General features: G+C 44.6%; 1 protein-coding gene across 1 annotated transcript; it reads right to left on the bottom strand.

The window, feature by feature from the left end:
• LOC147437208 (putative polygalacturonase) lies at nucleotides 1–27,237 on the bottom strand. The gene is made up of 5 exons (XM_086486805.1): nucleotides 26,568–27,237; nucleotides 23,663–23,783; nucleotides 21,805–21,979; nucleotides 1,339–1,409; nucleotides 1–1,219 (listed from the first exon to the last, which is right to left on the bottom strand). The coding sequence occupies exons 1-5, from the start codon at nucleotides 27,021–27,023 to the stop codon at nucleotides 555–557; spliced, it is 1,488 nt and encodes a 495-aa protein (XP_086342931.1). The 5' UTR covers nucleotides 27,024–27,237; the 3' UTR covers nucleotides 1–554.

Below are 27,237 nucleotides of genomic sequence, written 5' to 3'. Positions count from 1 at the left end.
GCATAACTCATTTTGTTGTCAAATTATGAAATGCAGGGTCTCAAGCTGACAGTACGCAAGTGACCGCCATACAGTGGCCTTTTGAGTACTCCCCTTACCAGTAAGTAACTGGGCCTGAGCATGTTCCATTGACCTTTAATGCGAGAGTTCACTGCCATTACAATAAGATATTTGAATCGGATGGCACAATAAGAGTGCCAATTGCGTGGTCATTTAAAGACATTGGAACCTTGATTCATCTTCATAAAGGAGCATTTGCCAGTTCATTCTGACAAATCCCTTGTTTGTTTTGACATAGCTAAAGCATCGTTACATATTGCAAGTTCCTGGTGAGGCAGGAATTCTCTCTATTCACAGGATTATAGCAGCCTGAACGTTGTTGGATCTTGGCAGCATGGTGCTGACCATGGACTCGGTAGCACTTTCAATCGGAAAGAGGCAAAACAAATGCTTTTCTTTACAAGAAAGGTACTCCTGAACCCAGCACAAGCTGAGAGATGTGAGCATGAAACCGAAGCAACAGTCCTGAAAAACACGGACTGTTGAAGAGCTGGCTATGGGTACATGAGGTTGCAAGATGCTGAGGTGCTTATGAAGCTTGCAAGAGGAGGACATAACGGTGGAATTACGGAAGATGATGATCCATGAACAAAAGAGCAAGACCATGATGATACAGCATCGAGTGAGATATTGAACAAGCAGATATCAACAAAAGGAGCTTGGGGAGTGCTAATGAAGCGCCCAGGGTAAACAATGTTAGTGCCGACAACATTCTGGATGAAAATTCCAGCTACTGCAGTATACTTTGAAAAATCAGAAAGTGAAGACCCCAAGCCGCCACCCCCTCCAACATCTTTAGGATGCTCCCCTGCATCTCCACTGAACTCGATAGCCCTTTTCACCCGTTGAAATTTCACATTCTTAATGGTCACATTCTTTACATAGCCTCCTCTTCCCGGAGCCGTCTTTAGCCTTATTCCTGCAGCAGCATTGAACACGAGCAAGTCCTCCACCAAAACATTCTCTATCCCACCTGAGACCTCACTTCCGATGGAAATCCCTGAGCATGTCGCCGTTGTTCCTATTACTCTTCGCACCGTTATGTTTATACTAGGCCTTGCCACTTGCAATCCGTACTCATCCCACCCGCTCTTGATTGATACGAGATCATCACCATTGCTGATATAGCAGTCTTCTATGCATACATTAGAGCTGGAATCTGTATGTACAAGCATTATATGGAGTGTAAAAGAAAATCTACGCAACAATCAGGTGAAAGCCCTGCATATAACTTTTCCCTGGAAGATAACGATTGCAATCAGCACAAATCGTATTTACCTGGGTCTATGCCGTCTGTATTGGGTGCATCCCATGGAGCCAGAATTGTAACATTTTTCACCATAAGATTGCTGTCAAAAACAATTTAAATGATCATTCTATCTGAGAACTCTCCAGCTTCAGGTAACAACTCTACACTCACCCAGATTTGCCTAGCCTGCCAAAAAAATATAAGACCTACATCAATGCCTACTAACACTACAACTCACAGTGTAATGCCCTAGGATATTTCTTCAAAATATCAGAATAAATCAAGCTTTTGCCAACAAGAACCCCTCTTTGATGGGTCCAAAGCTCAAACTTTTGTAGGTGTAAATACACGTCATTTCTTTCTGTCTCTTTCTACTACGGTTCAGTTACATCGCTTTACTATAAACAGATTGCCAGCACTACTCGGACGCACCATTACCAGCACTCACACACAAGATGGCTTTTTACAAAGAGCATTTCCTTCACATTACTGCAAATGGTTTTATTTTATGGCCGAAATCCATGGATTCACACCTCACACGGTCTATAGGCCAGATTCGCACCTCCTCCCTTCCTAGATGGTGCCTATCATATATACACAGACGATTTCATTCTCTCTTTAGAGAAAGCCTCTCATAGGTGATGGGATAAACTGAACCCGGGTTGTCACTGTACGATCGTACGGTAAAGTACGGTGCGGTTTCATACGGGAAAATACGGTGTATTTCAAAGTATATCATACGGTTGGATAAATACGGTGTGTTTTCAAAAACTCTTTAAAACCATAAAAAACATCTGCAAATTACCTCATGACTTAGACTATATGTCACGTGTGCATTGCATTAGAGCCACGTGGACAAGCTACTGCTACAGGTCAGCATCGGTCTTAGTTAGTATAGCGTAGGACCTAACCTGGCACTTTCTGAGCCTCTAGAAAGACGTGCATGATCAGACAGGTCATAGTTGCATACCCTCGCTTGCACAGTACAGTCAGTCACTTCAGCATATAGGCATATGAACAGTCACTTAGAGTAAGTTATTAATAAGTGACTTTGACATGACATTTATTAAAAGTAGGTAGGGCAAATGGCTAAAAGACATATAAAGAGTCATGTGGCCTTCAGTTTAAGGACAACGCACAAGTACCTGCAGAACAAGTACCTGCAAAACCAGTGCCCGCAACACAAGCACCCACCATCATTTCCATCGCCAGCACCTTCATCATCTTCACTACCCTCAGCATCAGCAGTTCAGCACCAGCATTTTCAGCCTACATCATCATATCAGCCCTAGCCTTTTGCATCAGATTCAGCCCCAGCAATTTTTCACCAGATCAGCGTTTTCAGCCCATAGCATCAGATCAGCCCTAGCGTTTTGCAAATCCTCATCGTCAGCAAGAGATCCAGCCTAGCTTTTTTGCATGAAGCATCAACATGAAGTATTCAGCATTCAGTATCTGCATTTGTGCAAGTAATTAAAGCAAGTACTTGCTCTGGCAACAAAGCAAGGGGACCCTTGAGGGTGGTTGGCACCTGACATACGGTGTCATCTCTCTTTTCTCTCTCTACCTCTCTCTTGCATTGTGTTCACTTTTCTCCATTGAAGTAAAGTAACCTAGTGTTTGTGTGAAGTACTAGATCTGAGCTAAAATCCTCAAAACCCTTCTGCTGCACCGAACATACGTACGCATTGCACTGGAGCCACGTGGACACGATACCTAGGCCTAAGGGTAAAGGGCCTAGCAACTTATGAAAAATGACCTAGGGAGTGGGCACAAAGACCAAGACTCAAGGTATAGGCTACAAAAAAAAAATTAAAAAGGCTAGACAGTACTTGTATAAGTACGGCCGTACAACTGTATATTATACGACTGTACGATATCGGTATTTGTACAGCGTAGGTAAACTTCATGAACTAAACAGAGATGCATGCTAGAGTTAATGTAGGCACAAACATGCTTCATAACGGAGTTCGACACGCTCTAACAGAGGACCCATTCACAGGCACGTTTCTTTCAAGGCAACACCTCTCCGCAGGACCCAGGAAACGTCACTTTTCAGCTCATGGAACTCTCCTAAATAGAGCTACAAAGATTAATGGATCTCTACGACCTTGTCCCTCTCAGAAAGAATGTATATATTCACCATTGTTACATCCAGGCCATTATTGAGAAAACATAGAGCAGCTCCTGCAAGGTTCTTTAGGAAGAGGAATCCCCGCATCATGATGTAGCGGTCCATGAGAGAGTTTATGTGATGGTACTCACAGTGGCAGCCCACTGAGGAGATCAAGCTTTCGGAGATATGCAATCTTCTGGCTCTAATAGTTCACTTATTTGTTTACATTTTAGCACTTGTTACCTTAGTCTTTTGTATTTTCTGTACTAGGCATTTGAATCATATGACGAATTCTGGTCTCATAGGTACTTTAGGCCTTTTGCAAAGTAAGTAAATGTTTCATTTCATTTCATCTCTCTGTAACCACTGTCAGCGAGTGGTTGCATGGAAAGACAGTGAGCTACCAAATCTGCAAGAGTAGAATCGACTTAAATACTCCGTCAAGGTCGCTGGTCAGGGGGCATGCAATCTGGGCCGTCCATCCTGCTGCCATTACTGGACAGAATTAGAGTGGAGGACAGTTGGATGCACGACATCTCAGCGTTCATAATCTCAGAGGCACAGCTGACCAATATTCGGTGTCCACCTCAGCATGCGGAATCATCGCCTGTTTCCACCAATCATTGCCAATCATCATTGCCAATGATTGCATGGCAGCTCAGCGCTCGGAACAATTAATCGCTGTGTGCTCCAATGAATGCACACCAAGTCAGCGCAGGTAATGTGACTAGCAATTGATGTGCTTTAACCATTGGACGATGAGCAGATGAATGACGTAGACTTGCTGACTGAGTAATCTCTACAGCTAAACACTGCATCTGAGCATCTGCACCTGCTGACTGCGCAATCTTTGCAACTAAGCCACTGACGTAGACCTGCTCATTGCGCAATCTCTGCAATAAACAACTGTATCGCAAAATCTGTACCTGGCCCCCCTCCCAACGACCTTGACGGCCAAGAATGGTCGTTTAATGACCATTCCCATAATATTGACTCCCACCATGGCTCCCGGCCTCCGCCGGTCGCCATGTGGTCGTCAATATTATGGGGAATGGTCATTAAACGACCATTCCCTACCCCAAAACAACCGAACTGAACAAGTGAAGAGAGATAGAAGATAGTGGCCCACGGCTCCGCCGGGAGCCATGGTGGGAGTCAATATTATGGGAATGGTCATTAAACGACCATTCCCTACCCCAAAACAACCGAACTGAACAAGTGAAGAGAGATAGAAGATAGTGGCCCACGGTGCTCTGGCACAAGGAGAGTCAGTGTCCCTAAAGAGCCACCATCGGTGCCCTGGTTGGATATTTGTTTATTGACTTTTGCGGATGGCAAAAATTTGCAAGTCCTCTGTGTGTGTAGGTCCTCAACCTTCTACACCAAGGATCGAAGTCTGTGTGCCTAAAGTGCCCACACCATTAGGCCTTATTTGGCCCTTCCCTCAACAGGCTCGAAAATCAGCTCCGACTTCAGAGAGAAAAATTCTGCCGTAACTCAGCAACAGCTAATTCTAGAAACAGGAGAGAGAAAACTGTCTCTAGCTATTAGAAAGAGAAAATTGGACTTTTCTAGAGAGATAAAAGAGTAATCACCTTTAGAGAGAAGATCAGCATCCTCTAGAGAGAAGGAAGAATCTAGAGAACGAAGCCAATGCGCAACTGGGAGGATTCTCACCATAACTTGGACATTGGCGTGGACCACCTTTCTAGGGAGACGAGAGTGTGTCACTTTGGACAAATCAATGATCAATTGCATCTTGAGTCCACATGTAGAAACCGCAACTCTAAAAACCTGTCACATAAGTTATAACACCCTCCAAAATCAAAGCAATTGCCCTCAACTGTGTGTATTAACCAAAAGAGAGAGAGAGAGAGAGAGAGAGAGAGAGAGAGAAACCCAAAGTTGAATAAAAGGATACACATCAAAGCCATGTACGATGTGTACTCATATGCAATCATGCATTCCTGGGTTGTGGTAGCGGTGTGAATTATTTACTTGAAGCTAGCAACAAACATCACAATTTGGTCCCAAAAGTGTGTCTTGCAATTCCACAACAATGGAAAGTACAGTAATATCATACTCCCAGAGTGAAAAAATATAGCACCTCATAATCCTGCATCAAGATTTCAAGGATTTGTTGTTGTAAAAATCAAATGCAATGCTCATGGTGAAAAGCCCAATTTGCATTAATTCCAAAAGTGTATTGCAAAGAGCACCAAGCGCACCCTTATCAACACATGCAAGGCCAGAAAACACAAGTTGAAGCCTCTATTGTGAGTATTTGAAGTACCCAAAATGCCGGATGTCATTGGACAGAGCTCAACCCGATAGGGTTTACATGGTGTCAAACAAGGTTTCATCAGCACAATGAACAAGGTTGCATACCCTCCCTCCCTCTCTCAAAACACAAGCTGAGTTCCTATTGTGAGTACTCAAAGTACCCAAAATATTAACCCCATAGGATTTGAACGGTGACAAATAAGATTTCATCAGCACAATGAACAAGATTGCACTCTTGCTCGCACGTGCTCGTTGCAGTGCTGCTGTGAGCTTGACATGCGCTGGCTGCACAGCTGGCATGGCGCACATTAGGGTTGCTGCAGGGTGGATGCGCAGGCCAGGCCACTCGCTAGGAATTGCTGCAGGCAGCGCGTGCGCGTCACACTTCGTGCAGGTCTCTCTTCTCTCTCTCTCTCTCTCTCTCTCTCTCTCAGAGCTCATTTGGGGGATCATGGCATTGTACAGATCAGTAGTAGGGCATGTACGCACCCCGAAGGGACTTTCTACACCGGTTCACTCCACTATTGGGGTGAAGCAGGGCTGCCCGCTCTCTCCTACTCTTTTCGGTATGTATGTGGATGAGGTTTCTGACTACATTGACGGCGATGGGGATAAAGGTGCACAGTTGGCAGGGACATGGATTCCACTTTTGTTATATGCTGATGATATGTGTTGATCTCCGAATCCCCAGAGGGAATGCAACGTCAATTGGATGCTTTGCATACTTTGCCCACGAAAGTGGTTTGTCTGTCAACCTTGGTAAAACCAAGGTTATGGTGTTTAATATCACCCTACAGTGGATCAGGAGGTCAGAGGACGCTACTCAGAGCACTCCAAGATTCGGAGAGCTGCCTCTTGCTTTAAAGGGAATGCTCGCACTTGGTGGTCCACTCTTCTCTTAAACAAGACTGCGCCAGTTAAATGGCTGAAATTTAACAAGCTTTTTATTTCTTCTTGGTTGACGCAAGAGTATGAACGAGATATACGAGCTGCTTGGAACCATCTTTGGATGACCAAGAAAGATACAATCAATGCTTATTGTGAAAGATTCTGGAGCTCTTTTCTACCCGCCTCTTCATTCAAGAAGATCTCGTTCAGAGAACAGATTGAGCGGTTTACCTTGGGTCTACCTACAGAGATCCGAGATCACTGCTTGGAACAGAAGTCAGCTTCTATTCAGGAGTTGATGAGTCATGCGAAGCGGGGCTTTGCCATTCACTCTGGCAGTCTGACCTACCCCACAGATGAGGCCATGACACAACGAGCCGAACAGACTTCTGGGAATGAAAGTAGAAAGAAAAAGAGCAAAACCAGAGAAAAAGGATGCACGACCCAAGCTTACTCTTGAGGAGAGAGCTCGCTTCATCAGAGAGGGGAAGTGTTGTGGATGCGGGGAACATGGACATATCTCCGCGAAGTGCCCTAAACAGGCACCGAAAGAACAGAATGATAAGAACGACGACAGGCCTGAGAGCTCAAGAGCAGCTGAGGAACGTGGCAGAAAAGGCAGATAAAAAGCAGAACTGGTACCACATGACGTGGGACCTAACCGAATTAAATGAATGAAAGTACAAACTTTGCCGCTTTTGGGGCAAAGTGAAGGATCAGGAAGCTCTTTTGAAGGAGCCAAGGCCAGCTTCTTTTCACTTGAAATTGGTGGTCGATTTGGAATTAAACCCGACAGACTGACGCCACAGGTGGAGGTAGTTCGACTGGCACCCGGATGGGATGTTGCCATTACACCGAGCATTGGCATACTTCCTTTGCAATGACAGGGGTGTTCAGGGTATGCGAGTGACGTTCTACTCGAAATCCCTTGGTACTACCAGAACTACGCCGTGGTTGACTACCGGGCCGAGAAAGCGACTTTGATGAATGAAGGGCTCAGAGATTGTACTTGATGAACTTCAATTTCTTTACACATTCTTTTGGGAGAGAGCTGAATGATGGAAAAAGGTTGAATATGTTTTGACCTGAACAAAAGAACGCCAAGATTTTTCTCCACACTCATGCCGATTGCTTTTTAGAGGGCCTGAAGATCAGACCATTGACCTGATACTTGAAAGCACGTCACCGAACCAGCCACCTTACCGTGTGAGCCGAGTACATGAACCAAGTGAAAGACCTCTTGGAAAAGGGTCTTGTCCAGTCTAGTACTTCACCGTACTGCTCTCCACTGTTGTTGGATTTGAAGAAAGACGGATCTTGGAGAATGTGCATCGATTATAGAGCTCTCAACAAAATCACCATCAAGAACGGATTTCCGATTCCTAGGATCGATGATATACTCGACAGGTTACACGAATCCTCGTGCTTTAGCAGGATTGATCTGAAGAGTGGATATCATCATATCCGAATCGCGCCGGAAGACGTCTACAAGACAGCTTTTCGGACGACTTTTTGGTTATTTGAGTTTTTGGTGATGCCTTTTGGTATAACCAATGCTCCTGCGACATTTAACCGGATGATGGACAGGATTTTTCGAGAGCACAGGCTATTTGTTGGCACTTTCTTTGATGATATCATCCAAGAATGAGGCAGAACACAGAGATCATCCGCTTCAGAGATACACTTTTTGGGACACTTTGTCTCATCAGCAGGAGTGCAAGTGGATTCAGCCAAGATAGAGACTATACGTGATTGGCCTGATTTGAAGAATGTCCATGAAGTTGGAAGCTTCTTGGGACTGTGTTCGTACTACAGGCGGTTCATACGAAAGTTTGCAGAGGTTGCTTCCCCTTTGCATATCTTGATACAGAGTCCCTTTCTCGTGGGGATCCACAGAGGTGACTGCCTTTCAAACATTGAAAGAGAAATTGACTACGGGACCAGTTTTGACTTTGCCGAACTTGCAGAAGTCATTTGAAGTATATTGTGATGTTTGTGGTCGTAGTCTGGGTGTGGTCTTGATGCAAGAAGGCCACGTCATTGCTTACGAGAGCCGATTGTTCTCTAGGCCGGAGATGACAGCACAGATATATGAGAAAGAGCTTTTGACAGTGATCCATGCTCTTACTCAGTGGCGACATTACCTACTCGGAGCGGATTTTACGGTCTTTACAGACCATCTGAGTTTGTGCTACTTTTGTCACAGAAGCAGCTTTCGGAAAAGCAGATGCGGTGGGCGAACATCTTGTCACAGTTTCACTTCCAGATTGTCCATGTGCAGGGACAGAAGAATGTGGTGGCAGATGCTTTGTCTCGAAAGCCGTTGGTTCTGGCTATTTCCGCGATACATCGTAGGAGCTTCAAGGATATGGTCGATCAGTATGCCACAGATACAGATTTTGCAGATATTTTCACACGGATACAGGATGGGGAGACAGTAGCTGGATACTCCCTTCGTGAAGGCTACTTGATGAAAAAGACTATGTTGTGTGTTACACAACCGTTGAGGGAAAAGGTTATGATTGAATGCCACTGTCCACCTTTTACGGGTCACCGCGGCATTGCTACCACCATGAAAGAGGTAGAGAGATATTTCTTTTGGCCGAGACTCAAGAAAGATGTGGAAGAGTTTGTGCGCAGTTGCTTGGTATGCCAGAAGGTCAAGTTTGACAGGCATAAGGCACAGGGATTGTTACAGCCTTTACCCATACCCACCCGCCCCTGGGAAAGTATTGAAATGGATTTCATTTTTGATCTCCCGAGAACACAGAATGATCACGATGATTTTCCGATTACATGGCACGTCTGAGACGATTGTCTCCGACAGAGACCCCAAATTTATGAGTTTGTTTTGGAAGGCAATTTGGGAGAACATTGGCACGCGGTTGCAGTTCTCGTCATCGTTCCACTTGCAGACTGACGGGCAATCTGAGATTGCCAATTCAGTGATTTTAGTTTTATTGAAGTCTTGTATCTCGGATTAGAAGACTCAATGGGAAAAGAACTTACCTTTGGTGGAATTTGCCTACAATAACACGATACACTCTTCGACGGGGAAGACGCCATGTGAGATTGTTGAAAGTGCTGCGAAGGTTCCATCCTTCCTGAGCACGAAAGATTAGATATTTGAAGCGGATGAATATTCGTGAGATTTGGATACGGCTTTTGCCAAGGTTCGCGAGACTTTGCAGGAGTCTCAAGAACGACAGAACAAGGCAGCGGGATCGCCATCGTCGCTATTTGAAATTGAAGGAGGATGATTGGGTGCTCTTACGTTTTGAGAAGGCACACCTAAGAAAGAAAAAGGGAAAGGAGAGGCTTTTTCCAAAGCTTAGTATGCGATACTACAGACCTTTCCAGATCACTGAAAAGATAAATGATGTCTCCTTCCGATTGAAACTGCCAGATACTTGGAGGATTCACAATGCATTGCATGTGAGTCTCTTGAAACCTCTTAAGGGTGATGTGCCTGATGATGGGGAGCCTGATGAGCAACCCGAAGTGGAAGAAAACAAGGAGATCCTTGTTCCTGAACAGATTTTGGCACATAACGATACGAAGAAAGGTAAAGTCCGAAGGCGGTTCTTGGTTAACTTCAAGAACTTTCCTGCATTTGATGCGAAGTGGATGGAGGAGGACCTAGCAGATACTCCTCAGATTGTGAAACTTTACCTCGATGTTTTGGTTTAGCATAGTCTACTCCAAACGGAACCCAGAATTCAGCTTGGCCGGAGATCTGGTGTAGTGGGATGCACAAGAGGGGAGTCACTACGCTCCTTTGTCAACAGATGCCTCAATTTTGATACTAAAGTCACTGATGTCTCTTTGAGCTTCAGGGATACTGATAGCTGACAGTATTCTGCTGGATGACTTTATGAAATGGAATTCCTGATAATGATACTGATTTGTTCTTGACTTCTTTTGAGTGCAGGAACTGATAGCCGAAATGACTGCAGCATTTTGGTCTGATTGATCTCGAACAGACATGGTTGCAATAGGGGTTAGTCAATCGGACATCGATGAGGTCCCGATTGGACCTAGATGTGATTGCTAGCTACATTGCCGATAAATCATGGTCTAAGATCAGAATGAATGTTGAATGTCATGTGATGTCCTGTGATGTCGTGAGATGTGACTGTCGATTTTGTACATGTGCTAGATGTGTGTTCCTAGTACGTAGGTACTAACAGTCAGTGTCTACTAAGACGGTTTATGGCTTTTGTCGGTTTTGCAAGCGTAATCGCGGTCGATTACAATGCTTTCAAGAGGGGGGTATGTCACAAAGTGATGACGTGGCTACGGACAACAAAAACCCTAATTTTTGCCAGAAACCCTAAAATTCTTGCAAACCCTAATTTCTGCCAAAAAACCCTAATTTTTGGAAATCGCGGAGGTGGATTTGAAAAAAAAAAATTTGAGCGACGCAAATCTTAGCTTTTTGCTATGATTTGGGAAAAAGAGAACTTGCTTTTTACTGGCTCTGAGAGAGAGAGAGAGAGAGAGAGAGAGAGAGAGAGAGAGAGAGAGAGAGAGAGAGAGAGAGAGAGAGAGAGAGAGAGAAAGAATCTCCTTTTGCTTTCAAGCTTTTGGGGCTCTGCTTTTGGGCATCCCTTGTAACCTTTAAATAAGTGGTGAGGGTCTCACTTCTCAGAGCATCTGGACGCAGAGTCTGAGAGTGAAACCCTAACCGCTCTCTTGTACTTTGAAGATTGATTAATACAAAAAGAAATACCGAAAGGGGCGCCAGTCTTTGGGGCCAATATCTCTAGGCACGGAACTCCACCAGGCCAGTGTAAATCTATTGTGATCTGTGAATTGTTTTGAAGTGGTTATTTGGTGCTGTCGCGATTGATTCTTGACTTGGAGTGTCCAAGTCTGTTACACTTACCCAATTTGCCCTACTCAATTTCCAACAAAAGTCACTTAATAAATAAGTGAAAAATGTCAAAAATAGGCAAAATAGACTAAAATCACTGGAAAATTCCCCTGACTAATTCTAATGGATTCTGATGGGAATGCCTATGATCATGCTGTGTGCAACCAGAGGATCTGCATCTACACTAAGTGACTGGGCATGCACGGTCTACAAATAGACTCACAAAAGTGTCAGATCACTTCTAATCTAGACTGACTGGACTGACGGAACCCTTTCGAAGTAGCTTGTCCACGGACACATAGGGTTGGATGTGTCATGTGACAAGAAATCAACAAGTAAAGTTAGTTGCCACAGACTCATGACACGGGACACCCCAGACTGTTGCTACACTAGCAGAGTTCGTCGGAGTATTGTCCTTCAGTGGACATGGCAACAGAAATCTTCATCATTTGCCTCACATCTTCGGCTTCGCGCGGTTTGTTCAGCATCAGGTGTTGAGAGGGGGTGTTAGACTTGCACCACTCTGCTGCTTCACACGTCTAAGGCATACTTGTGCGGCTAGTATGTCTCCGGGCTCGCCACCCATAGTCTAGGTTGTACTTGGTCCGCCGGCCGCCCACCTTTTTTTGGGGGCCCTCATATATTTCTATATATCGTTTTCTTGTTGGGTCGTGGGAGATTTTTCCAAGCATTGCCCTACCTCCCCTTGGGCACCTATTTATGGGGCCAGGGGGTACCCACTTTCATCATCTGATCATTGTACCGGTCTTATGCTCTGGTAGTCAAGGGGGCTGATCACCCCCTCTTCACTACACCAGCGTTTTGTGTTTGTGCTCTCTCTCTCTCTCTCTCTCTCTCTCTCTCTCTCTCTCTCTCTCTCTCTCTCTCTCTCTCTCTCTCTCTCTCTCTCTCTCTCTCTCTCTCTCTCTCTCTCTCTCTCTCTCAACATAGTCACATTGGGCGTCCATTTTTGGGCTTCCCAACCCCACTTGCCATCCCGCCCTCTTTTTTGCACTGAAAATCCATTTAAACCCCATCCCCCATCCCCCATCCCCACTCCTCGGGACGCATCCCTTGTGTTTATGCTTCTCAGGTTGTTTCCTCGCCGGAAAACCCCTCCCTCTACCTGCGTTTTTTGGCCAAATCCACGTTTTTGGCAAACAGCAGCGTTTTCAGCAGAGGGGGGCTACGCTAGCCTTGGCCCTCTACAGATCTTTCCCTCCTATCCGGTTTGGCATATAGTGCCTTGCCGGCGTGATTCCTCTTCATCTACTATAGATTTTAGCCATACATACCTGCTGTTTTCTCTGTTTTCAGCCCATCTAGGGCTGTGACATTGATTCCCCACCCTCCCCAGACCCCCTGCATCGCTCCAGACCCTGCCGGAGCATACGACGGGACCTTCACGCACTATCTTCACCCTGTATCGACGGAGTACAGCAGTTTACTACACTGCTTGTGACGGCATTTTACCATGGAGATCTCTTGGCGGTCGGGACACCCCAGACTGCTGCTACACTAGCAGAGTTCGTTCCTTCAGTGGACATGGCAGCAGACATCTTCATCATTTGCCTCACATCTTCGGCTTCACGCGGTTTGTTCAGCATAAGGTGTTGAGAGGGGGTGTTAGACTTACACGACTCTGCTACTTCGCGTGTCTAGGGCATACTTGTACGGCTAGTATGTCTCCGGGCTGGCCACCCATAGTCTAGGTTGTACTTGGTCCGGGCTGCCCGCAGTTTACTACACTGCTTGTGACGGCAGATTACCATGGAGATCTCTTGGCGGTCGGGACACCCCAGAATGCTGCTACACTAGCGGAGTTCGTCGGAGTATTTTCCTTTAGTGGACATGGCAGCAGACATCTTCATCATTTGCCTCACATCTTCGGCTTCACGCGGTTTGTTCAGCATCAGGTGTTGAGAGGGGGTGTTAAGACTTACACCACTCTGCTACTTCACATGTCTAGGGCATACTTGTACAGCTAGTATGTCTCCGAGCTGGCCACCCATAGTCTAGGTTGTACTTGGTCCGGGCCGCCCGAGTGTGGGACGGACTGCCCACCTTTTTTCGGGCGCCCTCATATATTTCTATATATCATTTTCTTGTTGGGTCGTGGGGGATTTTTCCAAGCATTGCCCTACCTCCCCTTGGGCACCTATTTATGGGGCAAAGGGAATACCCACTTGCATCATCTAGGGGGGACTGATCGCCTTCTCTACCCTACACCAGCGTTTTGTGTTTGTGCGCTCTCTCTCTCTCTCTCTCTCTCTCTCTCTCTCTCTCTCTCTCTCTCTCTCTCTCTCTCTCTCTCTCTCTCTCTCTCTCACACACACACACACACGCACTCACTTGTGAGTGCGCGTGTGCGGAAGCGGAGAGGAAAGGTCTCTTCCGCACATGCGCACTCACTTGTGAGTGCGTGTGCGCGGAAGAGAGAGAGAGAGAGAGAGAGAGAGAGAGAGAGAGAGAGAGAGAGAGAGAGAGAGACGTGGGGAAGAGGGAACGATCAGCCCCCCAATGACTACCAGAGCAGAAGACCCATACAATGATCACATGATGTATCAGACTATGTAAGTGGGTACCCCCCTTGGCTCCCTATATAGGTGCCCAAGGGGGAGGTACAGCAATGCATAAAAAACCCCACAACCCAGCAAGAGGAATATAAATGTAGGGCGCCCATACAAGGCGGGCGGGCGGCCCAGAAGCGGACGGTCAGCCTATATGCATATGCAAGCATGGGTGCCAGCCCGGAGAAACACTAGCCGTGAAGCCAGACTGAGAAGTCTTGATAGTTTGTTACCTCTTTTCAATGGTGGAAGTTCCAATGTAAATTCAAATGAGGCAAATGTTCAGCCTATGGGGGTTTTTGAAAATGTTACAAGTCAGCCTATTAGTGATGCAGATGTACTTGATGAGAAAAGAACTGAGAATGAGCAGGCTAGAGGTATGCCAAAAAGGTTGGTGCATACTTTGCGTGACAGTAAATTGGATACACATTTGTCTTGTCGTACTCATTCACGTTCTTGCCGTGCATCTTATGCATCATATTGTTATTTTTTGGCTATGTCTAGCTTTTGTGATGTGGAGGAACCTTTGTCTTTTGACGAAGCACAGAATCCAGAAAATTGGATGGCTGCCATGCAATCTGAATATGGAAAATGACACATGGACTTTGTGATTTGCAATCTGACAAAAAGGCCAAGGCGATTGGTACAAAGTGTGTTTACAAGTTGAAACGCAAACCGAATGGTGAGATTGATCGCTATAAGGCTCGACTTGTTGCAAAGGGTTATGCACAACAAAAAATCATAGATTATGAAGAGACTTTGGTTCCCACTTGTCGTACAACTACTGTGCATTGGTAGCTCATTTAAGTTGGGATGTACATCAGTCAGACATTGTTACTACTTTCTTGAATGGTGACATGTTTGAGGAAGTTTATGTAACGCAACCTCACAGTTTTGTCAAGAAAGGACAAGAGGATAAAGTGTGCAGATGTAAGAAAGCTTTGTATGGTTGAAGCAATCTCCTCCTACTTGGTATGAGAAAGATGATACTCATTTGGTCAAACGAGGCTTTCATAACAGTCCAACAGAAAGCACATTGTATGTAAAGCGTGAGGGTGATGTACTTCTCATTGTCGTTCTCTATGTGGATGATTTGCTGATCATTGAACCAAATGAGAGACATATTGCTGAATTCAAGGCTGATTTGAATGTTACTTTCAAGATGAAAGATTTGGGGATGTTGCATCATTACTTGTGTATACAGTTTAAGCAGTGTGATGGTGGTATTGCTTTATGTTAAACAAGTTTCATAGAGACATTGCTATGTAAGTTTGGACTTGAGGATTGCAAACCTATTGCCACTCCCATGAAAAACACGTTTACAATTGAGTCTTCATGATGCTGGTGAGCCTGCTAATGTCACTCTTTACCAAACAGTTGTTGGTTGTCTTATTTATGTATGCAACACGAGGCCGGATATTCAGTCTGCAATCTCACAGGTCAACAAATTTATGCATAACCCAAGGTCTAAGCATTGGCAGGCAAGAATTTTTCGCTACTTGAGTGGCACTTTACATCTTGGCTTGTTTTATCCCAAGGGGGATCATTGCCGCCGTCAAATTTACATGCTTTTTCGGACTCATATTAGGCTGGTTGTTTTGACACACAAGTGTCAACGAGTGGTTTTTGTTTCATACTCGGTAGTTCATGCATATCATGGTTGAGCAAGAAGCAACCTACTGTAGCCACTTCCAGTTGTGAAGCTGAGTACAAGGTAGTCTTCACAGCTACAGTTAAGTGTGTGTGGCTCAGACGCCTTATGGTTGATTTGGGTGTTGAACCGAACACTGCCAACATTATCTACACTAACAGTCAAAGCGCATTAGCAATTGCGAGGAGCCCAGTTTTTCATGCTTGTACAAAGCACATTGAGGTGCATTACCACTATGTCAAGGAGAGGCTCTCAGCAAGAGAGATCAGCTTGGCTTTTGTGCCAACACAAGACAAGTTGCAAATCTTCTCACAAAGGCATTATCTCGTGAGAAGTTTGAAGCTTTCTGCAAAGCTTTGGGTTTACTCCCCTTTGTGGACTGATCATGTCCTCAGGGCAAGGCAGTTCCCTATACTCTATGTGCCAGCTCTCGTTCATCGCATCACTCCCAGGGGGGATTTGTATATGGAGCTCTCGTTCATCGCATCACTCCTAGGGGGGATTTGTTACCATATACATGTGGTAGTGATGTGTGTGAACACACTTAGGACCGCTCGGGCATTTTTTCCCTCACCAAGAGGTTTTTCCCCCGTGCATTGTATATACGCCCATTACTCTAGGGCTATCTTATCTTTCCAGTGCACACGGAGTAATAGACTCTCTATTGTGTGCCTTGAGCTTCCTTCCTCTTCTCCAAGCTGTGTGCGTCTCCATGCAATCCTATTTCCAACACAAGATTGAGAGTAAAGTAGCATGCAGACTACTTCAAAGAGGGTAAATGCTATCGTTGTGGAGAGGTTGGCACACTCTAGCTAAGTGTCCAAAGAAAGAATCACAAGAAACAGCTAATGATATGTCACATGACACATCCCAACCCTATGTGTCCGTGGATAAGCTCCACCATAGCAAGGTTCCCGTCAGTCAAGTCAATTTAGATTAGCAGTGATCTGGCACTTTTGTGAGTCTATTCATAGACCGTGCATGCCCAATCACTTAGCAATAGATGCATATCCTCCGGTTGCACACAGCATGATCATCAGTATTCCCTTCAGAATCCATTAGAATCAGTTAGGGGATTTTTCAAGTGACTTTAGCCTATTTTCCCTATTTTTGACATTTTTCACTTATTTATTAAGTGACTTTTGTTGGGTAGCCAATAGGGCAAATTGGGTAAGTTAATATATAAGCAAACCCAAGTTGGCACTCCACAGCAGAAGAGGCAGCAGGAGCTTCCCGCTCAACAAGCAACTTCTCACCAGTACCCCCCAGCACACCCAGCGTTTTGGAGTTCATCCTCGCCGGGCCAGATCCCCACCATTGGCGTTTTCCTCATTTGCAAATATCGCCATCACCTAGATCCCCCAGCATTGCAGTTCCTCCCCGTGCTAGCAGTAGAAAGCCCAACGCTTTTGCTTGCAAAAACGCCACACAACCAGCCCAACGTTTTTTTTACAAAAACGCCAGCCACTTTGCAGACTCTAGCGTTTTTGCTTTGCAGAGTCGGATCAGCCTCGCATGCACCAGATCCATCAGCGTTTTGTGTTTGCAGATACAAATCAGCCTAGCGTTTTTGGTGAAAGCCAAATCAGCCAGCGTTTTGTGTTTTCAGCCCTAAGCCACTTCAGACCACACGTTTCCAGCAATTAGCAAAGTAGCAGATTCCCCCTAGATTGGTTGCAGATGTTCCCCCATTTTCAGCCATAAAAACGCAGCCAAAACAGTCATTTTCAGCCACTGAAACAGTCCCGAAATTCAGCGATTAGAGATCTCAAATTTCAGCCATCACCGTCGTCGTCATCGGCATAGTCCCATTGCATCAGTCCATTGCATTCGCATTGCACACCTTTGTGCAATCAAGTAGACCACTCTCGCGGACGAGAGTGGGGCCTTCGGAGGAGGGTTTTACAACCTCTCGGTGTCGTATCTCTTCTCTCTCCTTCTCTCAGTCTCATTCACTTGCACGCACAATATCCACTCACTTTGTGTCGTGATCATAGCACTCTATTTCCATAAGAACTAAAAGGAACCTTGAGCAATAAAGATCACTAATCTTGAGAAAAAACAACATTCATTCCGCTGCACCTAACATTGGTATCAGAGCTTTGGAAGTGTTCTGCATTACTCAAGGAAAGAACCACAAGAATTTTTTTTTTTGCTTGTTGCGGTCGTACGAACCCAAGTTTACTTGGGCGTGGCGATTCCTAATCGTGTTTTGTTGAAGAGTGACAGGAATCCCAAGAAAGAAGGGCTTGTCCAGCCTCCCCTTGTGTCTCTTTTCACTCATTAAGAGCGGACCGTGCACTTAGCGGCCGGCCAATCGACGTGAGGTGGGAAAAAGCAACCTTGGTGTGAGCGCAAGGCCGCCAAGGGGTGCGCCCGCAGAAAGGAGTAGAACTCGGGTGAAGAGAAGATCCTTCTCAACACGATTTGCAAGCGAAAGAAAACCTCAAGAAACCCAAGAATCAAGACCCCCAAGAACCCAAGTTCCTCGTGAACTTAAGAACCCAAGACCCCCAAGAACCCAAGTTACTCGTGAACTTCAGAACCCACGACTTCAGAATGATCATCACTCGAAGCGGAATGGATACTTCGCTTGGAAGTGATGAGCATGAGAGAGGCGAAGAAGAATTTTCCCCACCAGGAGGTTTTTCCGACCCTCCCCCTTTTTTATCTACAACAAGGATTGCACTAACTCCTATGGAGGAGTTGGAGCAGATGTTTCTGGAAAGGAAGTTAGAACGAGAAGCCAGAAATGCAGAAAGAAAAGCAGAAAGAGAGCGTGAACACGAAGAAAGAATGGCAGCCATAAAGCATGAGTACAAAGAAAGGAAAGCCACCTGGTTCCGATTCTTTTCTCAAGTGCAGGCACAGATACAAGAGATTCGGGAAAAAGAGACTCTTCCAGTCTCTTCTTCTCCAAAGCATGATACACAGGATTTGCATGATTGTGTGAAGCATAATGATGATTTGATTGACCATGATAAGCATGATGATTTGAATGACAAGCATGATGATTTGGATGACAAAGATAAGCATGATGATTTGAATGATATTGCTAAGCATGATGATTTGGATGCCAATGACAAGCATGATGATTTGCAGGATCAAGCTGTGATTTCTCACAAGCATGATGAGTTGCATGAAGATGATGTGATTGTTCAAAAGGATGATGTGTTAGTGGATGCTTTCTCTAGCGAAGCTAACCTCGTTGCAGATTCGATCAATCACGAAGGATCGATCTTGGATCTCGAGCCTAGGTCAAAAGAACCCTCAAGAAGAACCCCTTCAAGAAGTACAGATCTTGGCTCTTGCGCCTAGGTCTCAAGAACCATCACAGGAAGTATTATGTGTTCGCATGATTGATACGCACGCATTGTTCGAGTGTTTCATTCGTGACGGTTTCCTATATTTTAGTCAGCATCGTTATGTGATCCCTTTTCTTAGGCATGACATATTGTATGTTGAGCACGTTTCTTTCATGGATGAGCACGAATGTATGCGGATTTTTCATGAAAAGCTGAAAAGTTTGTATGTAAGGAAGTCGCATTCCATGTCTCTTCCTTGGCATGACACAGTTTCCGAACGAGCGCATGATTGCATGAGCACCAAGCATGGGCATTTCCATGGTGATTTGCCACAGTTGATTGATTTCGATCAAACAAAAAAAAATCCGAGCGCATTGTTTGCATGTGTTTGATGAACGGGTTGTCACTCCGTCTCTATGTTCATCTACATTGCATACACAGTCTTTAGAGAAGACAATATTTTTTTCCTTCACTTTACATGGAATGGGTATGTTCATGGTTTTGTGTTGGAGATGGTTTCGAGAATTTTCAGCCATGGAGATTCTTGAAGACGAAAGAAGCAGGACTCTACACGAAGTTGAAGCAAGAAAGGAAACTCAGAAGACTTTGTGTCGCTTTCGGCGCGGCCCAAAGAAAAAGGCATTGCAGACATTCATGAAATTCAAGTACCGCGCGACCCACACATCAGAGTGGGCCGGCGAAGAGTCCCTTCCAGGATTCCGGATGCTCTTGGCGATCTCCCTCGACGCCACCAGTACCTCACTTTGAAAAGGAGGGGATGTCACGTGACACATCCCAACCCTATGTGTCCGTGGATAAGCTCCACCATAGCAAGGTTCCCGTCAGTCAAGTCAATTTAGATTAGCAGTGATCTGGCACTTTTGTGAGTCTATTCATAGACCGTGCATGCCCAATCACTTAGCAATAGATGCATATCCTCCGGTTGCACACAGCATGATAATCAGTATTCCCTTCAGAATCCATTAGAATCAGTTAGGGGATTTTTCAAGTGACTTTAGCCTATTTTCCCTATTTTTGACATTTTTCACTTAATTATTAAGTGACTTTTGTTGGATAGTCAGTAGGGCAAATTGGGTAAGTTAATATTTAAGCAAACCCAAGTTAGCACTCCACAGCAGAAGAGGCAGCAGGAGCTTCCCGCTCAACAAGCAACTTCTCACCAGTACCCCCCAGCACACCCAGCGTTTTGAAGTTCATCCTCGCCGGGCCAGATCCCCACTATTGGCGTTTTTCTCATTTGCAAATATCGCCGTCATCACCTAGATCCCCCAGCATTGCAGTTCCTCCCCGTGCTAGCAGTAGAAAGCCCAACGCTTTTGCTTGCAAAAACGCCACACAACCAGCCCAGCGTTTTCTTCACAAAAACGCCAGCCACTTTGCAGACTCCAACGTTTTTGCTTTGCAGAGTCTGATCAGCCTTGCATGCACCAGATCCATCAGCGTTTTGTGTTTGCAGATACAAATCAGCCTAGCGTTTTTGGTGAAAGCCAGATCAGCCAGCGTTTTGTGTTTCCAGCCCTAAGCCACTTCAGACCACAGGTTTCCAGCAGTTAGCAAAGTAGCAGATTCCCCCCAGATTGGTTGCAGATGTTCCCCTATTTTCAGCCATAAAAATGCAACCAAAACAGTCATTTTCAGCCACCGAAACAGTCCCGAAATTCAGCGATTAGAAGATCTCAGATTTCAGCCATCAAGTCGTCGTCGTCATCACCGTCGTCGTCATCGGCATAGTCCCCTTGCATCAGTCCATTGCATTCGCATTGTACACCTTTGTGCAATCAAGTAGGCCACTCTCACCGACGAGAGTAGGGCCTTCGGAGGAGGGTTTTACAACCTCTCGGTGTCGTATCTCTTCTCTCTCCTTCTCTCAGTCTCATTCACTTGCACGCACAATATCCACTCACTTTGTGTCGTGATCATAGCACTCTCCATAAGACGGAAAGCTCTCTCTTTCCATAAGAACTAAAAGGAACCTTGAGCAATAAAGATCACTAATCTTGAGAAAAAACAACATTCATTCCGCTGCACCTAACATGATAAATCAAGAGTTTTGAAGACTCAAAACTCATGTGCCAGAGGGCAGAGAGCCAGTGTAACTACCACCAAGTCCTAGGGCACGAGGAAAAGAAAGTGAAGGGTAAGCTGGTCCACCGATTTTTTTTTATGAGCGGAAACTATTCAGCTCTTGATCAAAGTGGATGGAGGAGGAGGAATCTGCTTTCCTTAAGTGCACATCGAATGAGCATGTTGAATCTAGTGCAATCACCAGAGGAAAGCCACTCCACTTTTTGTCACAGCTTACCTAGATAGAATAAAGTCCCTAATTTCTCCATGAGATTTTAGGGGTACTAATAGGCTAACAATATTATGCAAAATGACTTCATGAAAAGATGTACGTTGAAATGGAAATTCCTGAAGAACTTATCGACCGATGTATTCTTGCAAACGTACGTTTGTTTGAGTGCGAGAGGTGAAATGGCTATATAGCATTTTGTCTTTACTCACCAGCAAAGGTGATACTGATGATTGATATGATGAATTTAGTGCATCTAGACATCTTCCAGAGATCAATGGATTTGGCTAAACGACTCATGATATTTGAGAATGTGATTTTAGTTCGATTTCGGCCTTCAGTAGAGGTTAAAAATCTCAATCTCTCTCTCTCTCTCTCTCTCTCTCTCATACACACAATGTCACATACAACACACACATGCGCATGAACAGGTGCACCCATACACAATATGGAGGCTTAATAAGCACAGGATAATTGTAGTCGGATACTTACTTGCAGTAAACAGGATGCACCGTCCAGAAGGGGGAGTTGCGAAGAACCACGTTGGAGAGGACGATGTTTTGAGAGCTAATGAACTCTAGAAGATGACCCCGTGTATGCACCAATGTGCGATTCTTCCACATTTCCCACCACATGCCTCCCTGCCCATCGATTGTCCCATTGTCTCCTATCATTAGACATATACATGTGTCTTTAGAAATGTACGAGAGAGAGAGAGAGAGAGAGAGAGAGAGAGAGAATCAAAAGCCTAAGGAATCTCAAGGCATATAAACTTCTCAACACGAATCTTGAATTACAAAAACTAAGCAAAGAGAGAAGAAGTACACTACCTAGATTGGGACCAAAAGAAGGGGGGACAAAGCCAAAATAGAGAGAGGAGCAAAGTCAACACCAGATTGAGGACTAGAAGATGACCGGATTGGTCAATTTGATCCCTAATGTTCAATTAGGGATTGCCCGAAAACATTTTGTATTTTAAGCATTATTCATTGAGCTCCATTCATCTTTATTTGTGTGGTGTTTTGCATTCTCAATTAACCTCTCACCAAAGCACATTTGGTTGCTCTCATCATGTGTGAAGAGAGTCCTTGGCTTAAGGTGTCATTTATACTCTAGCACACCCATAGATTCAAAAACTTAATTACTGCAAGAGATTACACTAATTCGTAGCAACTCCTTCTTAGCCATGTGATTCGAGAAGAAACTATGATAGCTTATTAGAATCAATAGATTTTTTTCAATGGAGCATTAGGGAAAATTTGGACTCTCAAAGGGGCCCTGTAAGGAGGTTTGACTTTGCCTCTCTTGTCCAAAGTGGGCGACCTCGTGAAGTACATAAACGCTTTGTCAAAACCCTATCAACCAACATATCATTGGAAAGATCTTAGAAAGTAGGTTTTAAATCCCCAAACTCCAACAAATTTGGAGTTGATTTGTAGAAGTTATGGCTTCCCCATTAGTTTCCATTGAAGCTGAAATGTGCGGAGAGATTCCTTTTATAAGACGGAGTTGTCGCATCAAAAAATGGAATCTTCTAGAATATAATAAATAAAATGGCATGCTATATATCAATGGATAGATCTCGATGAGTACATTCTGAATGTAAAAGGTCCAACAAGTTTTGATTTCATCTGTAAAAAATTTTACCATGCGCCTGTTTTGGATAAGAGAGAGAAAGTCAAAAGTTCTTATAGGGGCCATTTGAGCCTCTAAAATTCCCCTAATGGTTGGTGGATCACCTGTCAAATATTGTACTTCATGTGGACTATTGCTCAATTTAAGATCTCTAGACTATAATAAGGAAGCTTGACTCCTTGAGCCTGCTAGGAAGGGGATGCAAGGTGTTTCTCTACATCCAAATCTTTTCAGTGCAAGCTTGGAATCCCCCTTTGGAAATCTAATACCGTAAGGGAAAAGTACTTGTGTGTAGAAGTAAAAGGTAGTGAGGCTCACAGAGTCAAGACATCCACGCATCACACTACTTGCATAATGCTTCCAAACATAACCTTCCTTGCCACACAACACGTGTAGTTTTTCCATTTTACCATAGCGAGAATCATGAACAATCCTTGGTGACTGGAAAACCTTCCTATATGATGCATATATGTTGTCTATGCAAGAGGTACAAACCCCCTTTGGCTAAAAAGCACGGGACATGAGGTAATCACAACACCTTTCAACCCCCATTATCATTAATCCGGTTGTTCCAACATGAATAGGTAACAAGGTGAGAGATCTAGGCTGGAAAGAGGTGTCTACACATGTTGCCACTTCCCTTTCATAAAAATCAATTTTTCAATATAGTCAAGTAAAACAACAAAATAATGCAAAAAGAAAGATGAACCATTACCAGTAATCCATATATCTACTAGACCTTTCCCATGCAGAAGGCTTGTGTGTCGTTTTCCAGGACGCTCTCTCCCGCTCCCATACGATGGTAATGGCTCTATAAGTGGCCAATCTTGAGTGTTCTATATACCACAGAGAAAACAATAAGTTCTATACACCACAGAGAAAACAATAAGACAAAACATGACGAGGCATTTAAATTTAGAATGGACACACCTACAAATAGCAAAAGGGCATGCATTGAAAAACACCTACACAAACAAACATGTGAATCCATTATCACCTCCTTGTTTCAAAAACAACTCAAAGTTTGGCAATATATATGCAGTCCTTCCAAGGTCAAGCAATTGGGTGTGAATAAAGAAGTTGACTTTGAGCGTCTGTGTCCAGACATTGTGGCCCAATTCAAGCATATCCAAACAATTATTTTAAGGTCAAAATGGCATATTTTGATCGAACTTTGAATAAAGAAGAGGTCATGCAAAGTATAGTTATCTGTTACGTTATCAAACAATTGTGCCTCATGCACAGTCACACATGCACCACTAAGCACTTATTTGTTTGTATATGACTATGTCAGCATTGTAGGTTATATCTACATGATAATTGATGCCCATGTGACCAAGTCCTAAGTAATGTATTCATTCTAGACATGTTTTGTGTGTGTGCGTGCGCATGCATGTGTGTGTGTGTGTGTGTGTGTGTGTGTGTGTGTGTGTGTGTGTGTGTGTGTGTGTGTGTGAGAGAGAGAGAGAGAGAGAGAGAGAGAGAGAGATATGCTTAAAACTAAGATTTTCCATGCAGCACATCTATTTGTTAGATTTTCCAAACTACGGACGTTACTTACATATCGAGCCCTATGTGCATTTGGACAAGCTATAACTCTTATTTCTAGAATTTAGGACAGCTTAGAAATGATTATGGCACCTTTGTGAGCATGTTCATAGGATGTGCGTGTCTAGGCACTTCCATTAGTTGCATACCCTTTGATTGCACAAGAACACCGTTAATGTCTACTAGGTGTAGGCATTGGCAAGTGTTCACATTGTAGGACTTTAGCATTAGAACTAGCCTAGGCAATTTAGTGGATGTGAAGCAACCCTTATTAATAAATGAAGTTTAGAGTGCTTACTACACAAGGTGTCTTATGTAGTTAAAAGAGAAAAACAAGGGAAAATTTTGGATCATATAAAATGGAGGCTAAAAAAAAAAAGGAAAAAGGGACGGGGGGTTGGTTAAATGTGAGGACTGTTTAGCTCCATATATAAACACAAGTGATACACCAGAAAGTATTAGTAGGTGTAGTGGGGTAACGAAAAGAAGTGTGTGATTGGCTTGATTGGCGTTGGTGCCATGAGTGTTCAATAATGATTCGTGATTGCTCAAATGCATTTCAAAAACTTGGACATAGTGATATATCCATAGACATCAAGATGCGTGCCTAGTGTCATTAGCATTGGCCATCAAGCGTGAATTGGCACTACACATGAATGCACCTTGACTAAAGGGGGGTTAATGTTCCTTGGGCTTCTTTATGATCATCTTGTGTCGACAATGTTGAGTTTGTGAAACAGTGCATCGAGGGCAGGTGTGCTTGCATTCGTGGCAGGTGTCTTGATAATAAGGAGGTAATAAGATAGGGGGGATGTGTTATTGATAATCTTGAAAGTTAATACACGACAACACTATTGAAGACTTGAAACTTGAAATTAAAGTTTATAGCTTATGTGCTCAAAGTTCAAGCACAAAACGTTGGTCTAAGATACAGGCCACTTTGCAACATGCAGGCAAACTCCAAGTTTGCACAAACAGATGCAAACGCCTTCATCGGCTCCCAGACGAGTTTGCATTGTGCAAGCAACTATGATTACCACACACGGAATGTAGACCCTATATATCCAAGCTAGTGTAAGGGCCGGTGGTACAAGACGCCCATCCTTGAAGTTAAGGTACTGTACCAAATTTGGACATGAGAGGTGGTAAGGTCACAAGAATCCATGGTTGAAAGTTGAGTGTTACTATCTTGTGTCATCTCATGCATGCAAGCAAGATCCTCTAGCCACACAACACACGATGATCACAAAACCTACATTTAAAAAGCCACTACTTCTGTAGCAAACGTGTCTCTCTTAATGTACCATTGCAACATCCCCCACAATGGGTGATCCATTTTAGCCCAAGATTGGATTTCTTAAGTTTCATTGACCTTGATTTGAAGCTCATGATAGAGACCACATGCGCAAGAGCATGGTTGTGGCACATTATCGAATGATTGAAGCCCTCCTATGCCCATATGATGAATGATCTTGCCAACAGAGAAGCATATCTATAATGATGGAAATTCTCAAAAAATTGCTCTCCTCGAAACAAGCTATAACATATAAGGGCTAGTAATGGTTGTGCATTGAGTAATATGTGTGGGAAACATGGGACTAATAGGGATATATGCAAAAGGGTGCGAGAAGAGTGAGGTAGTGGCACTGAAACAATGGGCGTGTGAGCAATAGAGGTGCGTGTGTAATAGAGCGGAGGCGGGGGGGGGGGGGGGGGGGGGGGGGGCGTTCACCATCAGTGCGGGGAAGGTAGTAGGGAGAAACTTTTACACATATCGTGTGTAATAGAGCGGAAGCGGTGTTGTTGCCAAACTGTCTAGGCTGGCAATAAGCAAGGCGCGCATGGAGGGCCCAAGATAATGGGTCTTGAGTTCAAAAATGAAGGGAGAGACTTTCAAGGTCTGTTCCTTCAGGTCTATTTTGAGTGAACGTTCTCTTCTTCTTCTTCACACTTGGGATAATTATTTAATTGATGTCAAGGGACAGACTTTTAAGGTCTCGCTGGCTTTTCTTCTTCTTTCGCAAAGGAACCAATCAAACGTAAGAAATGGGGCACTTAAAAAAAGAACTTGCCTGGGAGCCAAGAATGAGAGCCCCTCGCTCCAAGTAGAGAGTCAAATGACTGGTGAGATTGAAGCAGCCGGTGAGCCAATGGCCTGCAGGCACGTGGAGCTGAGCCCCCCCTTCAATGTTGGCGAGGGCCGCAATGGCCTTCTGGAAGGCCGCTGTATTGAGAGTACGCCCATCGCCCACGCCCCCGTACTCTGTGATACAAGCCCGTACTGCTCTCTTTGGCGGGCCGTGCTTATCAATCCCACACGCACCATTCCATTCTTCTGTATTGGCTGTCGTTTCTGGCTCTATCCTCTCCCGACTTCTGTCCTTCGTTGCTGCCTGTGACCCCCAAACAATATTTTGTGCTAGCTGGCTGTGGCCAACAACGTAGAAGACGCCTAATACGCCCACCACTACCAGTATCTGCAAGCGGATGGTGTGCAGGTTTCCATTAGCAATTGGGTGGTCAGGCATTTGCTGTTGTGTGTGTTTTGTGCGTGTGTGTGTGCACAGAGAGAGAGAGAGAGAGAGGAAGAAGAAGAAGAAGCAGCAGAAGAGAGAGAGACTGCTCGGGCTGTTCGCTATTGTGTCTGAGAGAGGAGAGGAATCGGCCTGTAGCCGTAGTTTCGGTGCAACGTGCTTATCCGAGGCCCACCGCCTTTGACTGTTGTGGTGTGGTATATGCGCC

The sequence above is a fragment of the Adiantum capillus-veneris genome, chromosome 17 (assembly GCF_014529385.1).
Source record: "Adiantum capillus-veneris isolate H3 chromosome 17, ASM1452938v2, whole genome shotgun sequence".
NCBI lineage: Eukaryota > Viridiplantae > Streptophyta > Polypodiopsida > Polypodiales > Pteridaceae > Adiantum > Adiantum capillus-veneris.
The sequence above is the reverse complement of the archived record's forward strand: the minus strand, read 5'-3'. Positions and strand labels throughout refer to the sequence as shown.